The 14100-nt window shown below is 38.1% G+C and overlaps 2 protein-coding genes across 2 annotated transcripts in view; both read right to left on the bottom strand.

Moving 5' to 3' along the window:
* The window catches only part of EPGN (epithelial mitogen), a 34384-nt gene extending 27656 nt beyond the window's left edge, over window positions 1–6728 (bottom strand). Inside the window, exon 1 of the mRNA XM_021101431.1 lies at window positions 6635–6728. The gene's annotated coding sequence lies outside the window, so the exon portion shown is untranslated. The remainder of the gene's footprint in view (window positions 1–6634) is intronic.
* MTHFD2L (methylenetetrahydrofolate dehydrogenase (NADP+ dependent) 2-like) overlaps window positions 1–14100 on the bottom strand; it is a 108656-nt gene that overhangs the window by 14762 nt on the left and 79794 nt on the right. Inside the window, 1 exon segment of the mRNA XM_021101430.1 lies at window positions 6635–6760. Coding sequence (XP_020957089.1) covers window positions 6635–6760 — 126 coding nt within the window.

Genomic DNA, 14100 nt, shown 5'->3' with positions numbered 1-14100 from the left:
CAGCTGTGACCCATGCTGCAGCTGTGGCAACACTCAAAACTTTAACCCACTGTGCCAGGCCAGGGATTGAACCTGTGTCTCCTCAGTGACCTGAGTCTCTGCACTCAGGTTCTTAACCCACCGTACCCCAGAAGGAACTCTAGAACTAGAGATATTTTGATGAGGTTATACTAACCACACAGACTCTATTGCAACTCTACCCACTTTTTATCCATAGGGAGTTCAATTACTACTGTAGGGACTGAGACAAGATATAACTCCACTGACACTAGGCATCTACAACCCCATAGGATAAAAATAAGTGGATCATGCTTTGAAGCTCAATAAAAAGCAAACAGACACTGATGAGACTGTCCCTGCAGTTTTCATAACAAAATGGATTCAGGACAGACTGAATGGTATGTGGATGCTGGATGAAGAAATCTCTTTCTCTCTTTTTTCCTCCAAATAGGAGATTGTTTTTTCAAGTTCTTGGGTACAGAATGAATCATTATTCACCCAAGTATGGCCTCTCATCTACAGACTATGGATTCCACATCTTTCTCACTCCCACCTAGGAGCAGCCATGTCAGTTCAGGTCAACAGGATGCTAAGAGAAATGATACTTGCATTTTCGAATTCTGTTTTCTCAAAAGCGAAGTCACTTGCCTTTGTCTCTCAGCTTCCCATGGAAGGAACCAGGGATAAGGAGGCAATTCAACTGCATGGCTAACAATGCTAAAGTGGAACAGTTCTTCCCAGCATTATCTGACTCCCTGCTTCAGTATAGACAGTAAGTGGAGAGATGTGGTCAGGAAAGGAAGAAGGGAAGACAGAGAGGACAGATGGGAGGGAGATACAGAGCAGACATTCCACTCCTTTCATTCCACCTCAATCCCTGCAGAATTCATCACAAAAATGAAGCAAAGCTATTAAAGCTTCCAAAACTTATAACACATCTGTGTTTTCTACTAGGTAGAAATGAGGGCTAACTGCTCACCAATGCGAACAAGCTTAGCTGAAGTAATGGCCCAGGAAGTCATTGATTAGATTGCTCAGCTGACCAAATCCATTCAGGTCTGCTACACAAGTGCTGTTATAAAAGCACTGCAATTAGGAGCTTCCGAGTCTTGGCCCACAGACTATTTTCCAGTGTGTTATTCAGAAGAAGCAATTTACAACTCATGCCACATCATCTTTTGTTTCTATTTCATGAAAATACAGCCTTCTTTGTTAGGAATGTATGAACTTCCTTTCAAAGCTACCAATAGAATATGATCAAAAGAAATTCCACTGTACAGCAGTGGGAAAATAAAAAAAAAAAAAAAGAAAAAAAGAAATTCCAGGTGCAGGTAGGTATACCTCATTGTCTTTTTTTTTTTTAAAAAAGTCTATATCACAAATTTAAGTTTTTCAGAAGACTATTTATTTAAAACTATTTATTTTATAATTATTGGCAATAAAAACATTTTTAGACATACAAAATCATTTTATGTTTTAAAATACTGTTTCTTCTTTTAATGTTTTAAATTGGAATGGGGAGGCTGGTTCAAGTAATTAAAAAGGAATAATAAGCATCTGTCAGATGCTGGAAGCAATGATGAACTGTCCTGAGTTCCATAACTGAGGATCAATACAAAACAAAATAGCACTTTGATTTCATAATAACTTTAAGGCTTTATGCATTCCTCAAAACACCTAGAGAGGAATGGTTGTTGCACAGAAGACCTAACTTAGATCCAGCTTGAGGAAAAGCATCAGTATGGATTTCCTGAGAAAGGCACTAAGCAAATAATACCTCCAAAACTGCACAACCTACATGACCGGTAATACTGAGAAGTTGTAATCAAATGCAATTAAATAATGGGGTATTAATCAAATAGGTGATTATCACCTATTAATCAAATAGGTGATTATGACATTGGATATGACTACTAATTTCATGAAGTTTATTATATGGGCAGTGCTTACTTTTTATAGTAATTTAATACCATAAAAATGACTGTGCAATCTGAAACAGCACAAAGCAATCTTATTATTCAAGGGGGGAAATTACATTTGTTCAAAGACCTTTAAAATTTTTTGTCAAAATATTAAACACTCTCTTACTGTGGCTTATAAATATATAGATAATTGCAAATAATAGCAAAATTAGTATTTATTTTATTATGCCATAATTTAAAGCCACTAGAAACATTCAGAATTAAAGGGCTTTTTCTTGGTAAAAGTCTTATCAAGAGTAGTTTGAATGGTGCTTATCTTCCTCTGGTCATATACCTTATAATATGGAGCTAGCACCTTTTCTATGACGATGAATTGTCAGATTCTTTTCTATGTTTGGATCTACTTCCAGAATTTTGTCTTTGCCCTTTCAATGTCATGACCTAGCTCTGAGAGTTCCTTTAATGTAGAGAGTGTTTTTTCTGCCAGAGTCACTTCCTCTGGGACACCGTCATCCTTTCTTCACAACTACTTTCCTCCTTTATGTTGCTGTTTGCCTTCACTAAGTTCATCTGGCTGTATATCTAGAGTCTTGAAAGGCAAATGGTGGAACCATCAACATCCCATGGTCAACTCTTTCTAATTTCACTTTCAGCATTATCACTTTTTATTTCTTTGCTGAAAATTCCTTCTTTGCATGATCTATTTTTGTAAAATGTTATGTGATTTATTCCCGAAAAACAAGGAGTCAAGAGAACTACACACTTTGCTGTCTGAACTGAATAACAGGGGTGCCTTAACCAATCACCCACAGACTTAGGATATGATTGGTCACAGATCACAAAGCTCATTTGTCTTTGACATAATGATTTGTGCAGTGAAGAGCTAGCAGAGATGTTTGTACTTGGAGTTCCCATTGTGGCTCAGCAGTTAACAAATCTGACTAGTATCCTTGAGAATGCGGGTTTGATCCCTGGCCTCACTCGGTGGGTTAAGGATCCCATGTTGCTGTGGCTGTGGTGTAGGCCAGCAGTTACAGCTCCAATTCGATCCCTAGCCTGGGAACTTCCATATGCCCTGGGTGCAGCCCTAAAAAAAGCAAAAACAAACAAACAAACCACCAATATCTACTTATAGGGTTATCGTATGTAAAAGGCTGGGAATAACACCTAGCATACTGTAAACACTTCACAGACACTAGCTCTGCAAGCAGGAAATAAGAGCAGGAAACTCTGAGATAAAGGAAGATATAGGCTAGAGGAAATGATTTCTAAACCAAAATTAAAACTGACATTAAAGTCAAAAGGAATATTTAGGATGTTTTAATGTCTCCTTTTGTCAAGAACCACAGAAAGCATGATGCAATCTTCATATTGTATTTGATATAAAATTTTACCCTTCTTAGAGAGAAGTTTGATTCAAAATTGAAGCCAAAACATCTAATAATGAAGACAAATACACATAGGCATCTACATTTTCTAGGAAATAAAACAGATGAAATGACTCCCGGTTTTATAAACCATTGCATCTGGAAAATAATTTGCAATTATTTACATATTTCCAATAGTGCCATCATGGAGTCATGGATGAAATTATTCTTCAAAAATAATTTCCAGAATTCCCACTGTGGTGCATTGGAAACAAATCCGATTAGTACCCATGAGGATGTGGGTTTGGTCCCTGGCCTCGGGAAGTGGGTCCCATGATGCTATAAGTTGTGGTGCAGGCCGCAGATGTGGCTCAGATCCCACGTTGTTGTGTTCTGTGGCAGTGGTGTAGGCCAGCAGCTACAGCTCCGATTCAACCCCTAGCCCAGGAACTTCCATATGCCACAGGTGCAGCCCTAAAAATCCAAAAAAAAAAAAAAAAAAAAAAATTCCATCAAAGTAATCTACCTGAAATAATAAGTCATCCTGTTTCCTTTATTAGTGAGCCAAAGATTTCTTAAAGGACAGTTTGGAATGGATTTTACCTATATCTGTTTATCTATCTTGGCTATAGTTAATGGTGAAACTTTTGCCCATACTCACAAAGCAGCCATACTTTCCCTGTGGCAATTTGCAGCCAAACGCTACCTGTAAGTTTTGTGGAATAACCCGTGTTCAGGTTCCTCCCTCTCAGGTGAGAGATCATCCTCACTTCAGGTTAAGCCCTGCTGAGCAACCCAAAGAGCAGCATGTCAAAACTTATCATTCGTTCCTCTGGGTGACTGAGTCATGGCCTCGCTGGCAAGGCCTCCTTTACCAAGACCAGGTCTTCATTAGGGCTCTGACGCCATGAACCAGCAGGGCGACGAGAGTAATATTATCAATCACATGGGCGTGTTTTATGAGAGGATCAGAGAAACCTGACTTTCCAAAAGTTCCTGTGTTTTTACACAATCATGTGGTAGCACTCAGTTGAACACCCAAAAGGCATCAAGTGTTGTAGCTGGAAGGAGCTACTGCCATCACTGCTATTATTTAACTGAAAACAACACTGATGACCACAGAAGCTGCCAAGTTATCAGGTTGCAATACTAGATCTAAAAAACCTCTTCAGTCTCCCAGCCCAGTGCTCTTTTGTGTTCAGCTTTTAGCTTTGTTTCTCTTGGTCATTTCCTCTTTTGTTTCATGATATTCTTAGACACACAAGACTGCAATTTCATTTAGTAGATACTACCAAGAGATTTCATATCTATGTGTGACTTATATGCACCCATCCCCATACTCATTTTTTAATGGTTTCCTAACACACTTAGGAGCAAAAAAATTTTCTTAGTCAAACATAAGAAAGCATGGAAATGATCTGAGAACATAAGAGAAGGGTCTTATAAAACGTTACCCACTGCTGGATAAGCTTGCCCCACAAGCACAATCAAGGTTGTGGGCTGCAAACATCCCTGCTTTTCTTGCCTCGAGCTGGTTATCATGTGCTGTCTATGTTATCTGGGTGCATCATACGTGTGTGGTGATTTTGCAGTAAACACCCAATAACTACAATGTAATCAAGAAGCAGAATGACAACACAAAAAATAAGGTCAGGTGTTTAAACGAAATGTATCCTTACTCTTTCAAGTTGAGAAACTCAAGTAAACTATTGATACCTGATGTTAGTGATTGAACACAAACAACAAAAGAAAGAAATGAGGTCATTTCCTAAAGAGTTCAGCATGTCTATACGGCACACACTCACATACAAATGGACACGCATGTTCACCTGGAGAGCCACCCCGAGAGGCTGGAAGCCTCATCCCTGCCAGGATCTGGGAATGGCAACCTGCAAGGGCGTAGTGTGCTCTTTGATAAGGTCCATCTGTACTTTGCTCTCTTCACCATTCTGTCCCTGGAGTATTTGATCCTCTGGTTTTCCTTTTCTCTTTAGTGCCAGGCTCAGCTTGCCTCCCTGGATATGGTCCCTGAGACACCCTGGAATCTCAATACATGGGACCAGTACCCTACTCAGAAAGACACTTCTGAGTATCTGCACGTTCAGTTGTTTTCCACACTCTTCTAGAACTTGGGCAATCCATCAGCTGATAACCAGATTTCAAAAGGAAATGTAAACTTGGAATTATTTTAAAAGTAGCACCATTTTTCTCTCAGTTGGACACACACATATAAGGAAGTTCTTGCCTGGCCCTGCTTTTTTGGCCAGAATGATCAATCTACTATAGAAAATATTTCTAATATGAATACATCTCCACTTTATTATATACATTTATTCTTAGACATCTAAGATTCCTAGACTATACTGAGAATTGGATGCAAGTAAGTGTGTGACAAAGATAATGGCAGTAAAATTGGATTGGGGTCAGGCATCTAAAAGTACATCTATCTTGGGATTCACTTTCCACATTTGTAGAGATAAGGCATCAGGTTAGCATTTTTTTGTTGTTATTACTACACATTGGCTGCTTTGTCTTTTTCATTGGCCATAGAAATGGTAGCCTAACTCCTCTTTCTCATACTGTTTATAACACAAGTGAATAAGTTTGACCTGAATTAGCCAGATAACTGTCTAGATGTGAAATATAGTTAGCATTAGCAAACACACCCTAAGATGCCTTCTGGCTCTGAGAGTGAGCAGCTGAGTATGGAGCATGGATGATGAAGTATGAGAAACACTCCAAAAAGTCAAAATAACAATTGCTATAAAAGGTCAGCTGAATTCTTTCACTAAAAACCCTATACTACAAGGAATTTAATTTTAAAACTCAGTATTGAGAGTTCCCACTCAGGCTCATCAGGTTACAAACTTGACTAGTATCCATGAGATTCGGGTTCAATCCCTGGCCAGTGGGTTAAGAATCCCGTGTTGCTGTGGCTGTGGTGTAGGCCAGCAGCTGCAGCTCTGATTCAACCCCTAGCCTGGGAACTCCCCTATGCCTCAGATGGGGCCCTAAAAAGCCAAAAAAACAAAAAAACCAAAAAAAAACTAACTATCAATGGTTCGATTATATTTTATTCCCAAGAAGAGAAAGAAGGAAGAAAGGGAGGGTAGAAGGAAGGAGAAAAAGAAGGCAGGAAGAAGTGAAGGAAGCAAATCAGGCATTAAGAAAGAAGGCAGGAAATATGTGAATGTGATTCAACTTTCTTCCTTCAGAGGAAAGAGGTGTATGATTAATAACCTAATAATGCCCCCATCAAATAGAAGGTTTCTCTTTCTACTATCAAAACATGCAAAGTAGAATCTTCGTTTTTCTTCACTTATCAAAAGTGGTATAGTTTATTACCTTCAAAGTCCACATCGCCAACTAATTTTGTCTTCCCGGTCACTGGGTCAAGGACATAGTTGATACCCACATCAATTACAGCAGCACCTTCTTTAACCATATCAGATGTAATCAACTTTGGGATACCTGAAAACAAAAACAGACATGTAAAACACTGGAAAATACTTCAACTTTGTCCTTGAATATCACAGAGGTTTATACATCTAGTGTGTTATCATGGCTTTAACAAATATGCAAAATACACTGCTCCTAAGGAAGAGGCCAACTGCCCATGATCATTTTTCATCAAGCAGAGAAACAAAGGCAGCACATGGGGACGACTCTGGATGACATGCCACCAGGATTTACCGTTTCTCCGTAGAGATTTCTCTTCAGACTTCTCGAGGAGCATCCTTTTGCTCTCCATGTACTATACATAGTATGGGGAGATTTTGGAGATGAAATAGGTTGCTGCTGAAGGGGAGTGGAGTGGAGTGGAGAAAAAACAACTTGGAAAAAGGAAGTAGAGAGAAGAGAGCGAGGAGGGATAAAAATAAAAAAGTGAGGGTGATAATTCATAATCCTCAGGTTGTGGTAAACTGCAAGATGCCACACACAAAGTGCTATCTATCTATCTATCTAATCAATTCCAAACATGAAAGGCTATCTTGAGCTTTATTTTTATTTTTTTCTTGGTTTCTTTGATTCATTATGTCTGTATGTGACTTGGAAGGGTATAAGAAACTGTAAGTGCCAATCACTATGTCTCCATTCCAGTTTGAAAGGTGGCGCAACAGAGATCTTATGTCACCATCTATTTTATTTCAAGCACAACAGTACCAGCTAACAATGGCTAATATTCCAATGTGTTTCCATTAAAAATTAGCAAACCATTCCCAAACTTAGTGTCTTAAAACAACAACTTGTTATTTTTCATAGTTTTATGAGTTGACTGGGCTCAGCTGGGTGGATCTTCCTTGGGGTTTTCCATTTAATTAGAGTCAGATAATGGCTGAGACTGGAGAGATCTAAAGATGTGACTTGGCCATTTGTCCAAGAGAGCACACTCACATGTCTGTAGTTGATGCTCATGGTGGCTGAGCTCGGCTGTGGTCATCAACTAGAGTACAGGGATGTGGCCTCTCTATGTGGCTTGGGATTCTCATAGCCTGGCAGCTGGCTTCCAATAGTGTATGTTCCAAATGGGAGGAAATAGAAGGTGCCCGTCACTTAAGGCTGGAATCTGTAAACTGGCACAGTGTCACTTCTGTCTTATTCTACTGGTCAAGCAGTGACAGAATCCACTTAGAGTTAAATGGAGGGAGAGAGATGCCACTTCTCAGATTCTTTGAAATTCTGTGATTGTCTTTACTCTACCAGAATGCCTCTTGTGGACATTGTGTCTGGTAGGTGCCTTACTCAACTTTCCCATTCTACATTCCTTGCTAGAAAAGGGCTACCTGTTATTGTGTTGTCAGAGGCTTTCTTCTAGCATCTGAATATCCATTTAAGCATTCTAGAAGGTTTCAATGTCTCTTTGTGACATGTGATTTTCAATGCTGGTAGGAATTGAAAGGCTATAAACAAAGTCAGTGTCAAAATAAATGTAGCTATCTGATAGGTTCCTAAGCCACATATTGATACAACCAAAGAGACAACGGTGATTGAGACATATTTTTTCCCTCTTGCTTTCCTATCCTATTTCATAGAACGTCTTCCTTTTTAACAGGTCTAGCATAGATATTGAGCATTAAATCTGACGAAAGTTTTCACCGAACCCTTATTTTTTTTTTATTTGCTTGTGCCCCTGGCACGTGGAAGTTCTCAGCCCAGAGATCAAACTCAAGCCACAACAGTGACCAGAGCCACTGCAGTAACAACACTGAATCCTTAACCTACTGCAGCACAGGGGAACTCATGAACCCTTATTAACATGATGGAAAAAGTGGATTGGATAAAAACTCTCATTGGTACAATCATGCCTGATTAAATAATACATTCTGAAAGTGTTTATCAATGTGTCCATAAGAAGGTCTATTGAGGTCTTCCATGAAAAGTATTTTCATTGCCATTTTCAAAATTTGTATGAAGAACTGGGAAGAACAAACTGACATTGTAATGGTCCTTTTATCTTTGTCCTCCTCCAGGTCCATTTTCCACCCTTCTCTGCTTTACTCTATGGCTGGGGACTGATCCCTACCAAGGTCTTGTGTGCTTCCTATCTCACTTGGAACCCTGTAAGGCATGAGAAAAAAAAATTGGCTAGCCTACTGGTGGACTCAAATCCTGTGGAAGACAGCTGAGTTGTTTCAGCAGAGGCCAACCCTAGAGCAGTCAACTGGCTGACCACCGGCTAAAGGCAGATGCTTGAAAAGGCCAAGTCAAGGTCAGAAGCAATGAGCCAAAGACACCGCAGCTGACCAGCTGAACCAGACTCATAGAATTTTTTTTTGCTTTTGCTTTTTAGGGCCACCCCCACGGCATATGGAGGTTCCCAGGCTAGGGGTCAAATCAGAGCTGTAGCCAACGGCCTACACCACAGCCACAGCAACATCAGATCGAGCCACATCTGCAACCTCCACCACAGCTTACGGCAATGCCAGATCCTTAACCCACTGAGCGAGGCCAGGGATCAAACCTGCATCCTCATTGATGCTAGTCAGATTTGTTTCCACTGAGCCACGATGGGAACTCCTAGAAATTTTTTTTAAATGGTGTTTATATATATATAAACACACACACATATACACACATACACACACACACATATACATATATATATAATGACTTTTATTTTTTTCCTTTATAGCTGGTTTACAGTGTTCTTCCAATTTTCTACTGCACAGAATGGTGACCCAGTTACACATACATGTATAGATTCTTTTTTTATATATATAATGATTAAAAAAATAAGGTGGTTGTTTTGTTTAAATTGACTGAGTTTGGGGGTGTTTTTTTGTTTGTTTTTTATACAGCAAAAGCTGCACAGCCCATATTAGCAAAAGGCACAAAATTGGATAGAATAGCTCATAGCTAGCCACTTTGGAATAATGGATAATAAATAGCAATAATAAATGTATAATTCTGACCAGGTGCTGTACTTGATGAAACATTCACTAAAAACTATTAGGCTATGCTAAAATAAACAGTGTCCAGATACAAGGATGTAACGTTTTCCATTATAGTTTTAACAGACTTTCTCTGGAAGTTTTGGTTGTATTCTAGAAACTGATCCAGAGAAGAATGATTAGAATGGATCTAGGAACCACGTTATATGAAGCATGTCCTATCAAACTAGTTGATTCAACTGTTTACCCCTGGTTTGCAACAGGATGAAAAAGCTCGTGCCACAATATAAAGTAACTATATAAGTGAACACACTGCAGAATTCAGCTAGCTTTATTTTTTTTATAGCAAGATTTTTTCAGTGAATGAAGCAACATATATATATATATATATATATATGTTGATATATATTCTGTCACAGCCCCTTATAGTCTTGTGGATCTACAACTTATAGTTCCCAGAGGCTAAGAAACAGTCCACACATTGAACATCTCTGACGTAGAGGACTGGCTGAATAAACTCAAGCTGCCTATCTCAGGGGGTAAAAATATAAAACAACTTAAAGTAAAATCAAGACCCAATAATTGCATCAGTGTCTTCAATATGTTAAGCTGAATAGAGAGCAGATTTAATTAATATGTTTTCAGAAGGAAGAATTAAGGGGCGAAGGATGAGAACAGATTTTTAGCTCAATATAAAGAATATTTTAAGAATAATAAAATAAACCACAAAGAGAAACATTATACTCTCCTTAATCCTCATTAGACACTCACAATAAGGAAAATATTGAATCGGGAGAGTTAGTGATGCGTTCCAGTTCTATAATTTCAACATTCTTTTTTTGGATAATCAAATTTTTAAAAAATTTTCCTTTCCTCTCTCAATTCACTTCTGAACCCCTGCAGATTTCTGACCCTATCATTCTACTAAAGAGAAAAAAAAAAGAAATAATACGAATTGTACTTCATGGTTGAAATGATAACAAATAGACATACATAATCTCCACTTCGGATAGGTTTCCACTTACACTGCTGTCTTGTATAGAAAATGATTGGAAGTATAAATTTGTTCATTAATTGTATTCTTAAAGACATTGAAAAGAAGTTTCTAGACGATGCATTTAGCTCTCCAAGTATACGAATGCAATATATTTAAATTCTGATCACTTGGTAACAGTGAAATACCATTTAAAAACTATTTAAATATTTGCTAAAGAAAAGATATTACATATCAGTAGAATGTGGAGTCAGAAAAAAAAACTTTTTTTCTCTTTGTTAAAATTGAAAATGAAGAGTAATTTCAAATGAATATTTCCTATAAGCTTTTTTTTTTGATGTGATAATTCCTTAGAAACCTATTTTAATTCTTATAAAATTTGAAGGCTCATGCATTATATGTGAGAACCGAAACCATCCACACCCACAGAGCTTATTGTATACATTAATATGGCTTTATTATTCCACTGTCTTCATCAACATGACTTTATTATTCCAGGAAACTCTTACTCAGAAAGATACAAATTTTAAGTAATTTTATTGTCTTAGAACATATTGAAAGACTCATTTTAATTAACATCAAACTGTTTGACTTTTCAGCAGATACTATCAAATGATGGTTTATTTTTCAAGACTCTTGGGAACCACTGCTTTAAATCCTATCCTTGTTATGTCCATTAATCCTAGGCTTTTATACGATGCTTACCCAATCCTTATCAAAACTTCCCATTTAGAGACTTAGCTTAAAACAAACTTCAACATCTTCTAAATAGTCCAACTTTGCTTCCATACCCCAAGACGCTACTAAGGCAAAGTGGCTCCTTGGGGGAAAATAATCCCTGAATTTTATGATTTCTGTGGTTTTAATATTCCTAGCAGGGCTGACTTCAGGCTACCAAGGTGCTGTCTCTGCACATGTAATCAGGAAGAGGTGTTCAGAATCCTTTGCAGGCTGAGAGGCATCTCCAGCACACTACTGCTCCTATGACACTGTCAAGATAGTGTTCTCCCATGTTTCTGTACCCATAAACTCAGATTTGTCTTGTCAATGGATTATTTGGGTGATACTTGCAAGGCGCAGGTATTCAACAATATCAAGGATCCATGAAGACCTAATCAAGATTTCTTTTGGCCATGGTGCAAGACCTCAACTCAGAGACCTCCAGTGCCTCTGTAGCTCCTCGAATCTCTTCCTGGTACAGGGAGCTGTTGGTCTCTGTGTGACCAGTATGACGAGGATTATGAGGTAAGTATTGCATTGAGTCTGCATTTCTTTTCATTAAGGCTCCCCAAATGCTGAGTTTATGTTGTCTTCTATAAATAAGAAACCAGTTTTAGGAATCCTGATTTTCTGATCGGTTAAAAAATTTTCATCATTGACGGAAATCAGTCTAATTACTTACAACATAACTTGTCTCTGTCATCTTTTGTAAGCTCCCTGTTGTAAAAGGGAACTTTTCTATAAGGGAAAGGTTCACAGGAAGGGGATGAGAATAAGCTGGATGAATCCATTTCTCAAACTGACCTGGAGGGCTGGGAAATTCAGGACGTGTCTTCTGAACTTTGGAAAATCCTGTGGAAAATCTTTGCCCCAGGTTATTTAGCAAAATTTTATGAGATTTTCCTCAGTCTTGCCTTGTTTTGTCTGTGAAATCTCTCCAAATCTTTATTTGGGAAACTGCAAATGAGTCGGGTTTGCAGCTGGAAACAGGCCAGTCATTAGGCCAAGGGGAGGCGGTGCTGGGGCACCAGGTAAACAAGGAGCACTTTCCAGTGAACAGTCCTAGACTCTCCTGGACCTGCCTCAGTCTAAACCTAAGACCATTCCACCTGGACCTGCCTCAGTCTAAACCTAAGACCATTCCACCTCTGCTTCTTACATGTACTTGCGCCATATCCCACATTCTTATACTTACCTTTCTAAATGGCATCATTTCACCAAGGATAATTTAGAATTATAATAGCCATTCTGAGGAATTTCTGATATGGACAAAAGTGTTCTTTTGAGAGGTGCTATAACATAACGGAATACAATTCCAAACATCCATTAGTCTGCACTTCTTAATGGTTTTGAGGAAGTATCTACAGATACTTAGATTCCAAAACTATTCCCTTAAAAGATGTCTTGGATGAGGCAAACAAAAGGTGAAAAGCTAAAAATGGTCTCTCTTTTAGAGTCCTCCAAATCTCAGTACAAATCTAATGGCATTTATCCTATTAATTTATCTTCCCATAGCCTATGTTTCTCCATTTCTTTTGGCTTGTTCCTTTTATCTCCCAGCTGGCTAGAAATCCCCAAAGGGCAATTACTTCATAAAATTAAATCCCCCCCCCAGAATCCCCATAGATAAAACTACACTCATTTTAAGATCCAGTCTCATAGTGAGCTGAAAACTAAGTGTTATTTTTTTTTTCAAAACCTAGGAAGATAAAAGTTGCAAAAGAATTAGGAATAGTTTTAGGAACAGATAAATATATATATCAAATAGTGCATATGTCCAGATGCAAAAGAATTGGGTGGAAAGACCACCAATTGCATAAGAAGTCAGAAGGATTTAGAAAAAAAGCTGTATATATTGGACAAGGTCTTTTGGAAACTACTCCCAAAATCAATCCTGTGAACATAGACTGAACTCTGATTCAGTCTTACGAGCAAAGAAAAGAGCCATCCCCCTGGGGAATTTAGAGACAGGCTCTTTAATAACTTTATACAGCATTCAGAAGTAATGCTGAATACAGATGCAGTGCACTCTCTAATAACTTTTTGTGAATGACTTTAATAGATGATTTAATACACAAGAAAAACTAGATTGGATAACAGCCCAGACATCCAGCACATGAGCATTTTTGAAAGAACCTAAGAACAAAAATAGAATAAGACTCAGAAAAAAGTTATATTCTTACAGATAAAACAATTAGACACTCCTAATCATTAAAACAAACAGGGAGTCACATTTGTAGATACTGTAAACAGAAAGAATATTGAAGGGAAAAAAAAAGGAAGTGAACAGTGCCCTTTGTTCTCTGAAGAAGAGGAGGTGGAGAAGAATCAAATAGCAAATCTCCCATTTTACCCTTAAACTCACAAGGAGTATTTTCTTACAGTGTTAAAGGACAAACTTTTGCTGGAGAAATGACCTGCCCTGACTTCAGACTGTACTACAAAGCTATAGTAATAAAAACAGTGTGGTACTGGCACAAAAACAGGCACACAGATCAATGAACAGGATAGAGGGTGAAGAAATAAACCCATGCACTTATGGTCAATTAATCTATAACAAAGGTAGGCAAGAATATACAATGGAGAAATGTTGTTATTTGCAACAACATAGATGGACGTGGAGAGTATTACACTAAGTGAAATACATACAAAGGGAAGACAAATACTGTTTGATATCACTTATATGTGGAATCTAAAAACTACAA

The sequence above is a fragment of the Sus scrofa genome, chromosome 8, assembly GCF_000003025.6.
Source record: "Sus scrofa isolate TJ Tabasco breed Duroc chromosome 8, Sscrofa11.1, whole genome shotgun sequence".
In the NCBI taxonomy this organism is placed as follows: Eukaryota; Metazoa; Chordata; class Mammalia; order Artiodactyla; family Suidae; genus Sus; species Sus scrofa.
Note: the sequence above shows the minus strand (reverse complement) of the source record. Positions and strands in the feature narration are given on the sequence as shown.